At 45.9% G+C, this 18,832-nt stretch overlaps 2 protein-coding genes across 2 annotated transcripts in view; one reads left to right on the top strand and one right to left on the bottom strand.

The window, feature by feature from the left end:
* LOC110513770 (solute carrier organic anion transporter family member 3A1-like) overlaps positions 1 to 11,799 on the bottom strand; it is a 46,246-nt gene extending 34,447 nt beyond the window's left edge. Inside the window, exons 1-2 of the mRNA XM_036981816.1 lie at positions 11,411 to 11,799; positions 6,739 to 7,198 (exon numbers count right to left, since the gene is read on the bottom strand). Coding sequence (XP_036837711.1) covers positions 6,739 to 7,198; positions 11,411 to 11,566 — 616 coding nt within the window. The 5' untranslated portion in view covers positions 11,567 to 11,799. The remainder of the gene's footprint in view (positions 1 to 6,738; positions 7,199 to 11,410) is intronic.
* On the top strand, positions 187 to 1,329 carry LOC110515482 (high choriolytic enzyme 1-like). The gene has a single exon (XM_021594372.2). It carries the CDS (start codon positions 287 to 289, stop codon positions 1,082 to 1,084), a length of 798 nt encoding a protein of 265 aa, XP_021450047.2. The 5' UTR covers positions 187 to 286; the 3' UTR covers positions 1,085 to 1,329.
* Positions 11,800 to 18,832: the final 7,033 nt, after the last annotated feature.

The following is an 18,832-nucleotide window of genomic DNA, read 5'->3' as shown; positions in this document are numbered from 1 at the left end:
TCCTAATGGTGGTTTTAAACAAGAACTCCAGCCTAGTAAATGAATCCTTGTGTAAACTGTAGATGGAGTCCTCCCTTCAGAAGTTTATTTAGAACTAACAACATGGACCCCAACCCTTAATCCTCCTGCAGACACACCTGTAGAGGTCTGTATAAAAGCCCAGGACTGACCAGACAGAATCACACATCAAGACTCAGTGCCAAGGAGCCTCTCCAAAGCATCTCAAAGACCAAGACATCTAGAGTATCTCCACTGCCAGATCCAAGGAGCCATCCACACACTGAAGATGGAGCAAAGCCCCTCTCTAACCATCCTGCTGCTGGTACTGGGCCTCTCTCAGGCCCAAATGGACCACAGTGGACCAGCCATGTGGATAGACCACCTTGAGGCTGTAGACATCACTGAGAGAATTCTGACCGCTAATAACGGCTCTGATGAGATGCTGATGGAGGGAGACCTGGTGGTACCAAGAACCAGAAACGCCATGCAGTGCATGCAAGGAGGAAACAGCTGCCTGTGGAACAAAGCCTCTGGCGGATACGTTGAAGTGCCCTACACAATAGAAGACAGCAGATTCACTCCCTCCGACAGGAAGGAGATTGAGCACGCCGTCCAGTCGTTCCACAGCAAGACCTGCATTCACTTTGTGCCACGTGGCAACCAGAAAGACTACATCAGCTTTGAGAGTTTGAACGGCTGCTACTCTTCTCTCGGGAGAATTGGAGGGAAACAGACGGTCTCTGTTAACAGCGTTGGCTGCATCTTTCTCGGCATCATTCAGCACGAGACCCTCCATGCTCTGGGATTCCAGCACGAGCAAACCAGGAGCGACCGTGACCAGTACATCAGGATCAACTGGAGTAACATCGACTCTAACATGGCCTATAACTTCGATAAACAAAACACCAACAACCTGAACACTCCCTATGACTACAGCTCTGTCATGCACTATGGAAAAACAGCCTTCTCTATCAACGGGATGGACACCATCACCCCCATCCCCAACCCCGACGTGTCCATCGGCCAGAGACAGGGGTTGTCCACCACTGACATCCTGAGGATCAACCGACTCTACGGCTGCTGAGAGGAAGACATCAAGTCACAGGAGGAGGAGAGTAAAGGTGAAGATGTCTACAATACATCTGACACATTATCCAGTGTCCTGTTCATTCAAATCATCAGCCGTGTGTTATTCACAATAATTCACGGCTTCTCATGTCTTATTGCCTTATCGGATTTAGATCAAATAAATATTTTGTAGTACAGAACAATGTGGTTTTCTGTATCACTTTGGATTGAAACATAGAAATAAAAGCATTTGAAACAACATTATTGAATCTTCATGTGTTTCTCTGATGACACTATGGTGCTGTATATATGTTGACAATGTATCCTCCAATGTTTCCGGAAGTTGCTGTAGCCTGGTTCTAGCCTGCTGGTAGCCTGGTTCTAGCCTGCTGGTAGCCTGGTTCTAGCCTGCTGGTAGCCTGGTTCTAGCCTGCTGGTAGCCTGGTTCTAGCCTGGCGGTAGGCTGGTTCTAACCTGCTGTAGCCTGGTTCTAGCCTGCTGGTAGCCTGGTTCTAGCCTGCTGGTAGCCTGGTTCTAGCCTGGCTGGTTCTAGTCTGCCGGTAGCCTGGTTCTAGCCGGGCGGTAGGCTAGTTCTAGCCTGCCGGTAACCTGGTTCTAGTCTGCCGGTAGCCTGGTTCTAGTCTGCCGGTAGCCTGGTTCTAGCCTGCTGGTAACCTGGTTCTAGCCTGCTGGTAACCTGGTTCTAGCCTAGGGGTAGCTTGGTTCTAGCCTGCTGGTAGCATGGTTCTAGCCTGCTGGTAGCCTGGTTCTAGCCTGCTGGTAGCTTGGTTCTAGTCTGCTGGTAGCCTGGTTCTAGCCTGCAGGTAGCCTGGTTCTAATCTGGTGGTAACCTGGTTCTAGCCTGGCGGTAGGCTGGTTCTAACCTGCTGTAGCCTGGTTCTAACCTGCTGGTAGCCTGGTTCTAGCCTGCTGGTAGCCTGGTTCCAGCCTGGCGGTAGACTGGTTCTAGCCTGCTGGTAGCATGGTTCTAGCCTGCTGGTAGCATGGTTCTAGCCTGCTGGTAGCTTGGTTCTAGCCTGGTAGTAGCCTGGTTCTAGCCTGGCAGTAGCTTGGTTCTAGTCTGCTGGTAGCCTGGTTCCAGTCTGCAGGTAGCCTAGTTCTAGCATGCAGGTAGCTTGGTTCTAGCCTGCTGGTAGCATGGTTCTAGCCTGCTGGTAGCTTGGTTCTAGCCTGGTGGTAGCTTGGTTCTAGTCTGCTGGTAGCTTGGTTCTAGTCTGCTGGTAGCCTGGTTCTAGTCTGCAGATAGTCTGGTTCTAGTCTGGTGGTAACCTGGTTATAGCCTGCTGGTAGCCTGGTTCCAGCCTGCTGGTAGCTTGGTTCTAGCCTGGTGGTAGCTTGGTTCTAGTCTGCTGGTAGCTTGGTTCTAGTCTGCTGGTAGCCTGGTTCTAGTCTGCAGATAGTCTGGTTCTAGTCTGGTGGTAACCTGGTTATAGCCTGCTGGTAGCCTGGTTCCAGCCTGGCGATAGACTGGTTCTAGCCTGCTGGTAGCCTGGTTCTAGCCTGCCGGTAGCCTGGTTCTAGCCTGCTGGTAGCCTGGTTCTAGTCTGGCGATAGCATGGTTCTAGCCTGCTGGTAGCCTGTTTCTAGCCTGCTGGTAGCCTGGTTCTAGCCTGCCGGTAGCCTGGTTCTAGCCTGCTGGTAACCTGGTTCTAGCCTAGGGGTAGCTTGGTTCTAGCCTGCTGGTAGAATGGTTCTAGCCTGCTGGTAGCTTGGTTCTAGCCTGGTGGTAGCCTGGTTCTAGCCTGCTGGTAGCTTGGTTCTAGTCTGCTGGTAGCCTGGTTCTAGCCTGCAGGTAGCCTGGTTCTAGTCTGGTGGTAACCTGGTTCTAGCCTGGCGGTAGGCTGGTTCTAACCTGCTGTAGCCTGGTTCTAACCTGCTGGTAGCCTGGTTCTAGCCTGCTGGTAGCATGGTTCTAGCCTGCTGGTAGCATGGTTCTAGCCTGCTGGTAGCTTGGTTTTAGCCTGGTAGTAGCCTGGCTCTAGCCTGGCAGTAGCTTGGTTCTAGTCTGCTGGTAGCCTGGTTCCAGTCTGCAGGTAGCCTAGTTCTAGCATGCAGGTAGCTTGGTTCTAGCCTGCTGGTAGCATGGTTCTAGCCTGCTGGTAGCTTGGTTCTAGCCTGGTGGTAGCTTGGTTCTAGTCTGCTGGTAGCTTGGTTCTAGTCTGCTGGTAGCCTGGTTCTAGTCTGCAGATAGTCTGGTTCTAGTCTGGTGGTAACCTGGTTCTAGCCTGGTAGTAGCCTGGTTCTAGCCTGGCAGTAGCTTGGTTCTAGTCTGCTGGTAGCCTGGTTCCAGTCTGCAGGTAGCCTAGTTCTAACATGCAGGTAGCTTGGTTCTAGCCTGCTGGTAGCATGGTTCTAGCCTGCTGGTAGCTTGGTTCTAGCCTGGTGGTAGCTTGGTTCTAGTCTGCTGGTAGCTTGGTTCTAGTCTGCTGGTAGCCTGGTTCTAGTCTGCAGATAGTCTGGTTCTAGTCTGGTGGTAACCTGGTTCTAGCCTGCTGGTAGCCTGGTTCCAGCCTGGCGATAGACTGGTTCTAGCCTGCTGGTAGCCTGGTTCTAGCCTGCCGGTAGCCTGGTTCTAGCCTGCTGGTAGCCTGGTTCTAGTCTGGCGATAGCCTGGTTCTAGCCTGCTGGTAGCCTGGTTCTAGCCTGCTGGTAGCCTGGTTCTAGCCTGCCAGTAGCCTGGTTCTAGCCTGCTGGTAACCTGGTTCTAGCCTGCTGGTAACCTGGTTCTAGCCTAGGGGTAGCTTGGTTCTAGCCTGCTGGTAGCATGGTTCTAGCCTGCTGGTAGCTTGGTTCTAGCCTGGTGGTAGCCTGGTTCTAGCCTGCTGGTAGCTTGGTTCTAGTCTGCTGGTAGCCTGGTTCTAGCCTGCAGGTAGCCTGGTTCTAGTCTGGTGGTAACCTGGTTCTAGCCTGGCGGTAGGCTGGTTCTAACCTGCTGTAGCCTGGTTCTAACCTGCTGGTAGCCTGGTTCTAGCCTGCTGGTAGCCTGGTTCCAGCCTGGCGGTAGACTGGTTCTAGCCTGCTGGTAGCATGGTTTTAGCCTGCTGGTAGCATGGTTCTAGCCTGCTGGTAGCTTGGTTCTAGCCTGGTAGTAGCCTGGTTCTAGCCTGGCAGTAGCTTGGTTCTAGTCTGCTGGTAGCCTTGTTCTGTCTAATGACACATTAACTACAGAGGTCTAATGACACAGTGACTACAGAGGTCTAATGACAGTGTTATTAGGCCTCTGTAGTCACTGTGTCATTAGGCCTCTGTAGTCACTGTGTCATTAGACCTCTGTAGTCACTGTGTCATTAGACCTCTGTAGTCACTGTGTCATTAGACCTCTGTAGTCACTGTGTCATGTAGTCACTGTGTCATTAAACCTCTGTAGTCACTGTCATTAGGTTTACGTAACCTAGTGACTGGTCAGAATCAGTCCCTCAGTCAGCCCCTTAGTCACGCCATTAGTCTTGATGGTGATTTAAATGTAGGGGAGAGATTAATTTGAGAGTTAATCCAGGGCTAGTATTTATTAGTTAGAGCCACAGAGTTAATCCAGGGCTAGTATTTATTAGTTAGAGCCAGAGAGTTAATCCAGGGCTAGTACTTGTTAGTTAGAGCCAGAGTTAATCCAGGGCTAGTACTTGTTAGTTAGAGACAGAGTTAATCCAGGGCTAGTATTTATTAGTTAGACCCACAGAGTTAATCCAGGGCTAGTACTTGTTAGTTAGAGCCAGAGAGTTAATCCAGGGCTAGTACTTGTTAGTTAGAACCACAGAGTTAATCCTGGGCTAGTACTTGTTAGTTAGAGCCAGAGTTAATCCAGGGCTAGTACTTGTTAGTTAGAACCACAGAGTAAATCCAGGGATAGTACATGTTAGTTAGAGCCAGAGAGTTAATCCAGGGCTAGTATTTATTAGTTAGAGCCAGAGAGTTAATCCAGGGCTAGTACTTGTTAGTTAGAGCCAGAGAGTTAATCCAGGGCTAGTATTTATTAGTTAGATCCAGAGAGTTAATTCAGGGATAGTACTTGTTAGTTAGAGACAGAGTTAATCCAGGGCTAGTACTTGTTAGTTAGAGCCACAGAGTTAATCCAGGACTAGTACTTGTTAGTTAGAGCCACAGAGGTAATCCAGGGCTAGTACTTGTTAGTTAGAGCCACAGAGGTAATCCAGGGCTAGTACTTGTTAGTTAGAGCCACAGAGGTAATCCAGGGCTAGTACTTGTTAGTTAGAGCCACAGAGGTAATCCAGGGCTAGTACTTGTTAGTTAGAGCCACAGAGGTAATCCAGGGATAGTACTTGTTAGTTAGAGCCACAGAGGTAATCCAGGGCTAGTACTTGTTAGTTAGAGCCACAGAGGTAATCCAGGGCTAGTACTTGTTAGTTAGAGCCACAGAGGTAATCCAGGGCTAGTACTTGTTAGTTAGAGCCACAGAGGTAATCCAGGGCTAGTACTTGTTAGTTAGAGCCACAGAGGTAATCCAGGGCTAGTACTTGTTAGTTAAGAGACAGAGTTAACCCAGGGATAGTACTTGTTAGTTAGAGCCCGAGAGTTAATCCAGGGATAGTACTTGTTAGTTAGAGACAGAGTTAATCCAGGGCTAGTGTTTATTAGTTAGAGACAGAGAGTTAATCCAGGGCTAGTACTTGTTAGTTAGAGCCACAGAGTTAATCCAGGGTTAGTACTTATTAGTTAGAGCCACAGAGTTAATCCAGGGCTAGTACTTGTTAGTTAGAGCCAGATAATGTTGTAAAGAATGGAGTCATTATGATATAGTGTTGAATTGAGTTTTTCTTCTCATTTACTAGCCACTGTATTCTGCCTGTTGTGCTGATGCTAAATTACCTCATTACCATCTGTTACTGTCCTCATCATTCTCTCTCAGCACTTAACCTCTATGGCAGGGGTCGGCAACTGGCAGCCCGCGTGCCAAAATCGGCCTGCCAGTCATTTGTTTTGGGCTCCCCCAAAGCTTTTTGCAAAAAAACATTACAATAATAATTGGTCCAAAAAGACTAAAAACCGCCAGGAATCCAGCGAAAAAAAGAAATGTGATCGTGTCTCAATGTAATCAAGCTATGAAATTACTATGGAACAACTTTTACAAATACAATCTCTTTTTGGGTCAATTTAATTGTGGTCAATTTAGAGTGTACAAATTATTATAATTATGTTCCATTCTCCCAACCATCTGCTCTGACATGAATCAGCCCTAGGCTGAATGTAGTTACCTACCTCTGCCCTATGGTGTGCGTTTCCAAACACATCACAGGAATACTAACAAGTAGTTAGTCATGTTCCAATAGGTTATATTGTCACTGATCAGGGAACCAAATTCAACTCCAAGCTCATAAAGCAGCATCACAGACAGCATGGCACAACCCGTTACCACCCTCAAACTGACGGGCTGGTTGAACGTTTCAGCGAGGTGCTCCAAGTTATTTTGTTCTAAAGTGTGTGGTCCTACTCACCTACAGTATATACAGAGAGAACCTGCTGGAATTGTGGTTAGGGTTATTGTGGTTAGGGAGTGGTAGTTAACTGACCTCTATATACAGTATCACGAGTCACTACTTTCTTCCTAATGCGTGTGGTCCTACTCCATATACAGAGACGAGTAACAGTTGTTCCATTATTAATATGTATATTATATAAGGTTGATATACTCACCTATATACAGAGAGGAGTCTTTCCTCTTAACGTGGTCGTCTATGTAGGACACCCCTAGAGGCTGTACTGGTGTTGCCCCGATCCCCAGCAGTACCTGGGCCCCTATCAGCAGCAGGTACATCATGTTGGTGTTGGACTTGTTCCCACACAGGAAGGCGGAGTCTCTGCCCTCAGTCCTGGTCATGTTGGAACACACATCCCTCCCGTCCTCCGCGTGCCACCCATCCCCGGCCTCATACTCATACTGGTGGGTCAGGAACTCTGGCAGGGCGGAGAGCAGCGCGCCCAGCGCCATGACGAGGCCTCCACAGCCAATCAGACGCGGCCGATGGGCCTTTGCGCCGAAGTAGCTGACAAATAGGATGAGGGCCAGGTTGCCGATCTCGAAGCTGCTGGCGATCACGCCCACGTCGGCGGACTGGAGGTTGAAGCGGCGCTCCAGGGTGGTCAGAACACTCACCTAGAAACACAATGTTATATCTGTCTACGTAGTGTGGAGGAGAGGGCAATCTGTCTATGTAGTGTGGAGGAGAGGGCTATCTGTCTATGTAGTGTGGAGGAGAGGGCTATCTGTCTACGTAGTGTGGAGGAGAGGGCTATCTGTACTATGTAGTGTGGGGGAGAGGGCTATCTGTACTATGTAGTGTGGGGGAGAGGGCTATCTGTCTATGTAGTGTGGGGGAGAGGGCTATCTGTCTATGTAGTGTGGACGAGAGGGCTATCTGTCTACGTAGTGTGGAGGAGAGGGCTATCTGTCTACGTAGTGTGGACGAGAGGGCTATCTGTCCACGTAGTGTGGAGGAGAGGGCTATCTGTCTATGTAGTGTGGACGAGAGGGCTATCTGTCTATGTAGTGTGGACGAGAGGGCTATCTGTCTACGTAGTGTGGACGAGAGGGCTATCTGTCTACGTAGTGTGGAGGAGAGGGCTATTAGTACTATGTAGTGTGGGGGAGAGGGCTATCTGTACTATGTAGTGTGGGGGAGAGGGCTATCTGTCTATGTAGTGTGGACGAGAGGGCTATCTGTCTACGTAGTGTGGGGGAGAGGGTTATCTGTCTACGTAGTGTGGAGGAGAGGGCTATCTGTCTATGTAGTGTGGGGGAGAGGGCTATCTGTCTATGTAGTGTGGAGGAGAGGGCTATCTGTCTATGTAGTGTGGGGAGAGGGCTATCTGTCTATGTAGTGTGGAGGAGAGGGCTATCTGTCTATGTAGTGTGGGGGAGAGGGCTATCTGTCTATGTAGTGTGGAGGAGAGGGCTATCTGTCTATGTAGTGTGGAGGAGAGGGCTATCTGTCTATGTAGTGTGGGGGAGAGGGCTATCTGTCTATGTAGTGTGGGGGAGAGGGCTATCTGTCTATGTAGTGTGGAGGAGAGGGCTATCTGTCTATGTAGTGTGGAGGAGAGGGCTATCTGTCTATGTAGTGTGGGGGAGAGGGCTATCTGTCTATGTAGTGTGGGGGAGAGGGCTATCTGTCTATGTAGTGTGGAGGAGAGGGCTATCTGTCTATGTAGTGTGGAGGAGAGGGCTATCTGTCTACGTAGTGTGGAGGAGAGGGCTATCTGTCTACGTAGTGTGGAGGAGAGGGCTATCTGTCTATGTAGTGTGGAGGAGAGGGCTATCTGTCTATGTGGTGTGGGGGAGAGGGCTATCTGTCTATGTAGTGTGGAGGAGAGGGCTATCTGTCTATGTAGTGTGGGGGAGAGGGCTATCTGTCTATGTGGTGTGGGGGAGAGGGCTATCTGTACTATGTAGTGTGGGGGAGAGGGATATCTGTCTATGTAATGTTGGGGAGAGGGCTATCTGTCTATGTAGTGTGGGGGAGAGGGCTATCTGTAGTGTGGAGGAGAGGGATATCTGTAGTATGTAGTGTGGGGGAGAGGGTTATCTGTACTATGTAGTGTGGGGGAGAGGGATATCTGTACTATGTAGTGTGGGGGAGAGGGATATCTGTACTATGTAGTGTGGGGGAGAGGGATATCTGTACTATGTAGTGTGGGGGAGAGGGATATCTGTACTATGTAGTGTGGGGGAGAGGGATATCTGTACTATGTAGTGTGGGGGAGAGGGATATCTGTACTATGTAGTGCGGGGGAGAGGGATATCTGTAGTATGTAGTGTGGGGGAGAGAGATATCTGTACTATGTAGTGTGGGGGAGAGAGATATCTGTAGTATGTAGTGTGGGGGAGAGGGATATCTGTCATTTGTAGTGTGGGGGAGAGGGATATATGTACTATGTAGTGTGGGGGAGAGGGTTATCTGTACTATGTAGTGTGGGGGAGAGGGATATCTGTAGTATGTAGTGTGGGGGAGAGGGTTATCTGTACTATGTAGTGTGGGGGAGAGGGATATCTGTAGTATGTAGTGCGGGGGAGAGAGATATCTGTACTATGTAGTGTGGGGGAGAGGGATATCTGTACTATGTAGTGCGGGGGAGAGGGATATCTGTACTATGTAGTGTGGGGGAGAGGGATATCTGTACTATGTAGTGTGGGGGAGAGGGATATCTGTACTATGTAGTGCGGGGGAGAGGGATATCTGTAGTATGTAGTGTGGGGGAGAGGGATATCTGTACTATGTAGTGTGGGGGAGAGAGATATCTGTACTATGTAGTGTGGGGGAGAGGGATATCTGTAATTTGTAGTGTGGGGGAGAGGGATATCTGTACTATGTAGTGTGGGGGAGACGAGGAGCCTATAAGGTTGACATCTCAAATCAAATCACACTTTATTTGTCACATGCGCTAAACACAACCTCTTATAAGGGCTTGTTAAGTAAGCATTTCACTGTAAGGTCTACTACACCTGTTGTATTCAGCATTTCACTGTAAGGTCTACCTACACCTGTTGTATTCAGCATTTCACTGTAAGGTCTACCTACACCTGTTGTATTCAGCATTTCACTGTAAGGTCTACTACACCTGTTGTATTCAGCATTTCACTGTAAGGTCTACCTACACCTGTTGTATTCAGCATTTCACTGTAAGGTCTACTACACCTGTTGAATTCAGCATTTCACTGTGAGGTCTACTACACCTGTTGTATTCAGCATTTCACTGTAAGGTCTACTACACCTGTTGTATTCAGCATTTCACTGTAAGGTCTACCTACACCTGTTGTATTCAGCATTTCACTGTAAGGTCTACTACACCTGTTGTATTCAGCATTTCACTGTAAGGTCTACTACACCTGTTGTATTCAGCATTTCACTGTAAGGTCTACCTACACCTGTTGTATTCAGCATTTCACTGTAAGGTCTACTACACCTGTTGTATTCGGTGCATGTGACAATACAATTTGATTTGATCTAGGGCCTACTGGTCAACATTTGGGTTCTAATATCATGATCTACATCTATTATTGAATAATGTGGCGATTTAGTAAGTAGAGGAGACTAAACTGAATACTTTTAGACTTTAACTCAAGTTGGATTTTACTTGGTGACTTTTTCTATTAAGGTATCTTTACTTTTACTCAAGTATGACAATTGGGTACTTTTTCCACCACTTGTGGTTAGGGGGCTTGGACATAAGGGGACACTATTAATTGTACACTAAGCACTGCACTACAGACCAGCCCAACACCTCAAATCAAATTGCCCACATCTGCATTATTGAAAATATGTCAACTGAAATTAGGAGGGGGGGGGTCTGGTGGTACAACAACAGTTATTCAACAAGTCTATTATGCACCATGCGTATCATAGCCCCAGCTAGTTCCAACAGTTATTCAACAAGTCTATTATGCACCATGCGTATCATGGCCCCAGCTAGTTCCAACAGTTATTCAACAAGTCCATTATGCACCATGCGTATCATAGCCCCAGCTAGTTCCAACAGTTATTCAACAAGTCTATTATGCACCATGCGTATCATAGCCCCAGCTAGTTCCAACAGTTATTCAACAAGTCTATTATGCACCATGCGTATCATGGCCCCAGCTAGTTCCAACAGTTATTCAACAAGTCTATTATGCACCATGCGTATCATAGCCCCAGCTAGTTCCAACAGTTATTCAACAAGTCTATTATGCACCATGCGTATCATAGCCCCAGCTAGTTCCAACAGTTATTCAACAAGTCTATTATGCACCATGCGTATCATGGCCCCAGCTAGTTCCAACAGTTATAATCAAAAGCAGTGTTGGTTTATCTGCAGGTTCATACTGATGAGGCCTGTCATAAATACAGTATCGGCCATGTGATGCTGGTGCTCCACTGGTGAATACCACCTGCCTGCCTCACGACAGAGGCCCATCATCTGTTAAGAAGATGTAGCCTAACTGCCATCAAAATACACATTTTATACTGAGACCAGATGTCACCTGGTGAACCGGTCAAAAACGTGTTTGTGCGTTGTTACGTGTCGTGGCAACCATTCTACTGGTGCAGTCTCTTAGCCTGATGCGTCTGCGTTATAAATCAATGGACAGTGGAAATTGGAAGGCTCCGTGATATGAGCCTGATTTCATGTGAACACAAAACAACACCGCCGGCGACATTGTTGTGCATGAATGTTGATTCTGGCGAGCTCCGTGTGTAAGGGCCACGACCTAACGTCACGGTTTCTCACCAAAAGAAAATCGCCTACATCGCATGTGAAGGGGAACAAACATGATTTCCCATCACTGGAAGGTTGGGACGTTCGACAGCGTTCTGAGAGGATAACTTACCAGATACGCGCCAACCGTCCCCTGCGCCAGCATCAGCGCACATTCCGATACTAGAAATATTTTGATATTAGAAAAACATGAAGTATGTTTCTGGTTATCATCGTGTTCGGGGTCTTCGGTACTCCTCTCTGTACAGATCTGATTTTTCACCTGCATCCTTTCAGAAAAGGTACGGCTGGAAGCTACACAGATCCAGTCTAATGATGACCATTTCCAGCGATATAACTTAGTCTATTGCAGGAGAACCAGCTGTCACTAGCCGGTTCGAATTATTAACCCTGCTACAGTATGTCCACACACCATAAACATGGTCGGAAAACGGCAATGCATTATTCTGAAGACCTTATTGGTCTGGTGGGTCCGGGCGGCTTCTAAACATCCCTGGTGCGTCGACTCAGCTCCAGCAGGAATGAATGCGCCCCCCATCAGACGTAACGTTGAAGGACATTGTTTTTCCGCCGACGGTATATTGATATCTCTAACCGCGGCAATTATCAAATTCCATAACAGCGGAACGTCAGAATCCAGGTCTCCATATCGTGCAGGTTGTTTTTCACAGAGAAATGCAATGATCACACACCGTACCGTGCGTGTTGCGTTACTACGTAGCCTCCTCTCTCAGTGCAGCTGGATAACCTGCATCAAAATACCAGCCCCAAGCTCTCTCTCTCTGCCCCTCTTTCTCTCTGCCTATTTCGCTCTCTGCCTATTTCTCTCCCTTTCTCTGCCCATTTCTCTAGCTCACTGCTCTCCCTTCCATCTCTATCACATCTTAAATTTAAGTAGTCCATCCATTCCTGACTATATTAAACTTTACGAGATTACCCAGACTATTTACATTGCCTGCCCCCCTGTTTTTACACTGCTGCTACTCACTGTTTCTTATCTATGCAGTCACTTTACCCCTACCTACATGTACAAATTACCTCGACTAACCTGTACCCCCAACTGGGTATCGGTACCCCCTGTATATATCCTTGGTATTGTTATTTTATTGTGTTACCTTTTATTTTATATTTTAATTTATTTTATTTTGTAAATATTATTTAGTAAATATATTTATTGAACTGAATTGTTGGTTAAGAGTTTGTAGAGTAAGCATTTCACGGTACAACACCTGTTGTATTCGGCCCATGTGACAAATACAATTTGATTGTGTCCAAGTATTGATTTTCTACATTTGTATTTGTATTTATTAGGGATCCCCATTGCCAAGGCAACAGCTACTCTGTACCTGTGTGTGTGTGTGTCTCTTCACAGTCCCCGCTGTTCCATATGGTGTATTTTTATGTTTTTTTAAATCGGATTCTACTGCTTGCATCTGTTACCTCCTAAATAGATCCACAGACAATGCAATCGACATCGCACTGCAAACTGCCCAATTCCACCTGGAAAAGAGAATACCTCTGTAAGAATGCTGTTCATTGACTAAAACTTAGCCTTCAACACCATAGTAACCTCCAAACTCATCATTAAGCTCGGGGCCCTTGGTCTGAGCCCCACCCTGTGCTACTGGGTCCTGGACTTCCTGACGGGCCGCCCCACAGGAAGGCTAAAAACATAATCAAGGACACCAACCACCCAAGCCATGGCCTGTTCACCCCGCTACTATCCAGAAGGCTAGGTCAGTACAGGTGCATCAAAGCTGGCACCAAGAGACTGAAAAACATCTTCTATGTCAAGGCCATCACACTGTTAAATAGCCATCACTAGCCGGCTACCACCCGGTTACTCAACCCTGCACCTTAGAGGCTGCTGCCCTGTATACATATGTAGCAGTGTGATGTTGTTCCCCTAGATTATGCACCAAGTTGCACACAATGACCAGTTCAAATAGGCCAGGTCAAGAGGGAATGTTAATAATTTGATAATAATAATAATAATTCAGTGTATTTTTTTATTTAATTACAGCTGCATAGCTAATGTTTTTCTTTGGTGTACAAACACTTTTCATATCAATATTGTACATACATGTGATTGTAAAAGTTTTGTATATTTTGGTTTGGCCCATTGCGGGTATCTGTATTTCCATACCCCCTTATTGTTCTCTTTTGCCTGACCTTCAGCTAGCAAGGTATGTTGTTCTTGGCTCCGAAATTGTTCAATATAAAACCGTCATAATGTTACACAATGTACTGTTATGCTACCATAAGTTTGTTACAATGTGGACAATATAAAGATTTATGTTAACAAGTTTCACAAAGCTCCCTAACTAGGGTATCTATTGTAACTTGTGAGTACTTGGGACAGTGTTTGAGTGAGTGTCCATGTGCTTGCTCAGGTGCCTGAGAGCTATGACTGCGCCAAGGGTTAACATAATGTGTTCTGTCTCTTCGTGTGCAGGTATGTCTTTATGTTGTCTGAATGATGTTCTGTATCATTTTACTGGTATTGTATGGTGTGCTGTTGTGCATTGAATGTGTGTTGTCTCTTCGTGTGCAGGTATGTCTTTATGTTGTCTGAATTATGTTCTGTATAATTTTACTGGTATTGTATGGTGTGCTGTTGTGCACCCAGCACCTGTTATTTCCTTTTGGTTGTCTTTTGCCTGACCTCCAGCTAGCAAGGTGCCTGAGAGCTAGGACCGCACCAAGGGTTAACATAATGTGTGTTGTCTCTTTGTGTGCAGGGCAAATAAAAATAATTACAGTGCCTTGCGAAAGTATTCGGCCCCCTTGAGCTTTGCGACCTTTTGCCACATTTCAGGCTTCAAACATAAAGTTATAAAACTGTAATTTTTTGTGAAGAATCAACAACAAGTGGGACACAATCATGAAGTGGAACGACATTTATTGGATATTTCAAACTTTTTTAACAAATCAAAAACTGAAAAATTGGGCGTGCAAAATTATTCAGCCCCTTTACTTTCAGTGCAGCAAACTCTCTCCAGAAGTTCAGTGAGGATCTCTGAATGATCCAATGTTGACCTAAATGACTAATGATGATAAATACAATCCACCTGTGTGTAATCAAGTCTCTGTATAAATGCACCTGCACTGTGATAGTCTCAGAGGTCCGTCAAAAGCGCAGAGAGCATCATGAAGAACAAGGAACACACCAGGCAGGTCCGAGATACTGTTGTGAAGAAGTTTAAAGCCGGATTTGGATACAAAAAGATTTCCCAAGCTTTAAACATCCCAAGGAGCACTGTGCAAGTGATAACATTGAAATGGAAGGAGTATCAGACCACTGCAAATCTACCAAGACCTGGCCGTCCCTCTAAACTTTCAGCTCATACAAGGAGAAGACTGATCAGAGATGCAGCCAAGAGGCCCATGATCACTCTGGATGAACTGCAGAGATCTACAGCTGAGGTGGGAGACTCTGTCCATAGGACAACAATCAGTCGTATATTGCACAAATCTGGCCTTTATGGAAGAGTGGCAAGAAGAAAGCCATTTCTTAAAGATATCCATAAAAAGTGTAGTTTAAAGTTTGCCACAAGCCACCTGGGAGACACACCAAACATGTGGAAGAAGGTGCTCTGGTCAGATGAAACCAAAATTGAACTTTTTGGCAACAATGCAAAACGTTATGTTTGGTGTAAAAGCAACACAGCTGAACACACCATCCCCACTGTCAAACATGGTGGTGGCAGCATCATGGTTTGGGCCTGCTTTTCTTCAGCAGGGACAGGGAAGATGGTTAAAATTGATGGGAAGATGGATGGAGCCAAATACAGGACCATTCTGGAAGAAAACCTGATGGAGTCTGCAAAAGACCTGAGACTGGGACGGAGATTTGTCTTCCAACAAGACAATGATCCAAAACATAAAGACAAATCTACAATGGAATGGTTCAAAAATAAACATGTCCAGGTGTTAGAATGGCCAAGTCAAAGTCCAGACCTGAATCCAATCGAGAATCTGTGGAACGAACTGAAAACTGCTGTTCACAAATGCTCTCCATCCAACCTCACTGAGCTCGAGCTGTTTTGCAAGGAGGAATGGGAAAACATTTCAGTCTCTCGATGTGCAAAACTGATAGAGGCATACCCCAAGTGACTTACAGCTGTAATCGCAGCAAAAGGTGGCACTACAAAGTATTAACTTAAGGGGGCTGAATAATTTTGCACGCCCAATTTTTCAGTTTTTGATTTGTTAAAAAAGTTTGAAATATACAAAAAATGTTGTACCACTTCATGATTGTGTCCCACTTGTTGTTGATTCTTCACAAAAAAATACAGTTTTAAATCTTTATGTTTGAAGCCTGAAATGTGGCAAAAGGTTGCAAAGTTCAAGGGGGCCGAATACTTTCGCAAGGCACTGTAAACTAGCAGACCTTCAGTTGTGGCAGCGTCCTAATTAAAATGACACAACGCAGAGTGTTGGTCTGTAGTGACGCCTCTAGCACTGAGAAGCATGACCAACTGGCAAGTGTCTTCACTGACATTTTCAACCTGTCCCTGTCCGAGTCTGTAATACCAACATGTTTTAAGCAGACCACCCTAGTGTTCTTGGGCACAGGGACTAAGGTAACCTGCCTAAATGACTACCGACCTGTAGCACTCACGTCTGTAGCGATGAAGTGCATTTAAAGGCTGGTCATGGCTCACATCAACACCATCATCCCAGAAACCCTAGATCCACTCCAATTTGCATACCACCATAACAGATCCACAGATGATGCAATCTCTATTGCACTCCACGCCGCCCTTTCCCACATGGACAAAAGGAACATCTGCGTGAGAATGCTATTCATTGACTACAGCTCAGCGTTCAACACCATAGTGCCGTCAAAGCTCATCACTAAGCTAAGGACCCTGGGACTAAACACCTCCCCCTGCAACTGGATCCTGGACTTCCTGACGGGCCGCCCCCAGTTGGTAAGGGTAGGTAACAACATATCCGCCACGCTGATCCTCAACACAGGGGTCTCTCAGCGGTGCGTGCTCAGTCCCCTCCTGTACTCCCTGTTCACTCATGACTGCACGGCCAGGCATGACTCCAACACCATTAAGTTTGCAGATGACAACAGTGGTAGGCCTGATCACCGACAACGATGAGACTGTAGGGAGGAGGTCAGAGACCTGGCCGTGGGGGCCAGGACAACAACCTCTCCCTCAACGTGATCAAGACAAAGGAGATGATTGTGGACTACAGGAAAAAGAGGACAGAGCACACCCCCATTCTCATCGACGGAGATGTAGTGAAGCAGGTTGAGAGCATCAAGTTCCTTGGTGTCCATATCACCAACAAACTAACATGGTCCAAGCACACCAAGACAGTTGTGAAGAGGGCACAACAAAACCTATTTCCCCTCAGGAAACTGAACAGTTTTGGCATGGGTCCTCAGATCCTCAAAAGGTTCTACAGCTGCACAATCGAGAGCATGGTTGCATCACCGCCTGGTATGGCAACTGCTCGGCCTCCGACCGCAAGGCACTACAGAGCGTAGTGCGTACGGCCCAGTACATCACTGGGGCAAAGCTCCCTGCCATCCAGGACATCTATACCAGGCAATGTCAGAGGAAGGCCCTAAACATTGTCAAAGACTCCAGCCATCCTAGTCATAGACTGTTCTGTCTGCTACCGCACGGCAAGCGGTACTGGAGCGCCAAGTCTAGGTCCAAGAGGCTTCTAAACAGCTTCTACATCCAAGCCATAAGACTCCTGAACATCTAATCAGATGGCTACCCAGACTATTTGCAATGCCACCCCCCTCCTCTTTTACACCGCTGCTACTCTCTGTTGTTATCATGTATACAGTCACTTTAATAACTCTACCTACATGTACATATTACCTCAATTACCTCAACTAACCGGTGCCCCTGTACCGGTACTCCCCTGTATATAGTATCGCTATTGTTATTTTACTGCAGCTCTTTAATTACTTGTTACTTTTATTTCTTATTCTTATTTGTACTGCATTGTTGGTTGGTGGCTCGTAAGTAAGCATTTCACTGTTGTATTCGGCGCATGTGACTAATAAAATTTGATTTAGGCCACTTTAAGCATCGGCTATCAAAGCAGCTTACAGATCATTGCACCTGTACCTACAGTGGGGCAAAAAAGTATTTAGTCAGCCACCAATTGTGCAAGTTCTCCCACTTAAAAAGATGAGAGATACTTATTTTCCACCATAATTTGCAAATAAATTCATAAAAAATCCTACAATGTGATTTTCTGGATTTTTTTTCTCATTTTGTCTGTCATAGTTGAAGTGTACCTATGATGAAAATTACAGGCCTCTCTCATATTTTTAAGTGGGAGAACTTGCACAATTGGTGGCTGACTAAATACTTTTTTGCACCACTGTAACCCTGTAAATAACCCATCCAACTACCTCATCCCCATATTGTAATTATTATATTTTTTTTTGCTCCTTTGCACCACCAGTATCTCTACTTGCACATTCATATTACTCAACTTGTCACGTTCTGACCCTAGTTCTTGTGTTATTTCTTTGTTTTAGTTGGTCAGGACATGAGTTGGGTGGGCACTGTCATCTGTGATCTTTGTGATATGACTTTCTTTCTTTAAGCACGTACTGATGTCACTTCATATTTTTGTTCTTAAAGTCTACAAACGCTCTACGTTTATTCACTCTGTGAGGGTTGGATCTTATATGCTACTTTTATTATTGTCCTGTAAATGGTTCAGTGCCTACAATTTAGGCTGTGTGTAGAATGGGGCATAAAGGAAATTACCTCTACTAATAAATTACTACTAGAATATAGTGATAAGGAAAACAGCATACACATTTGGCTTGTGTATTCATTTGCCTATAACTAATCATAATTCCATTATTTTTACAGAAAAAGAGAATACTTCAAAATGAGAAGATCCTGCCATGGTAAAGATGACTGGGAGGACATAAAGTGTAGCAGGACACATTCAGCTGTGGGGTCTTTGTAATGCAGGGTTGATAGTTAGATTTTCAATAATGAGTGGTTAGCTTTTATGTGACAATTAGGTCAAAAACTCTATTTTATTTGTTGGTGTAGATGGCCAAGGAAGTTGCACAGAACTTCCCCAACATCCCCTCCCAAATTGATATGGAACCTTCAAAAACACATGGAGCAACTGCAAAAAGAAATGGCTGAGGATATACTAAAAATGTCTGGTATGTAATGACAAAGTAAATGTCAATTCTTTATTTTTATGTAGTTGGGACAGCCATATGTTCAGTTCATACCTATGATTTCGGAGTTCAACAAAGCCAACAACTGCTTCATGTGTGCCACTGATAAAGAACCTGGATGTGGCCCAAAGACTGACTGGGTTAGTAACTTTATTTAACATGTTTATAATCTTTTGACAACAGTAACGGCATGTCAGACAATTCACGATATAACACAATGGATGGATAATTTGTAATTCGTCATACTGCATTAATATTTGATATTATTTATAACGTGTTCCGCTTTGTTTTGATTGGATGTTTTGCATGCCAACGGTGGTTCCATGTGTTGTAACTAGG

Source organism: Oncorhynchus mykiss, chromosome 6 (genome assembly GCF_013265735.2).
Source record: "Oncorhynchus mykiss isolate Arlee chromosome 6, USDA_OmykA_1.1, whole genome shotgun sequence".
Classification (NCBI taxonomy): Eukaryota; Metazoa; Chordata; class Actinopteri; order Salmoniformes; family Salmonidae; genus Oncorhynchus; species Oncorhynchus mykiss.
This window is presented reverse-complemented; position numbering and strand designations above follow the sequence as displayed.

What these genes read in the sequence shown, in the direction of transcription:
- LOC110515482 (XM_021594372.2), top strand. Translation starts at nt 287, where the DNA reads ATGGAGCAAAGCCCCTCTCTAACCATCCTGCTGCTGGTACTGGGCCTC.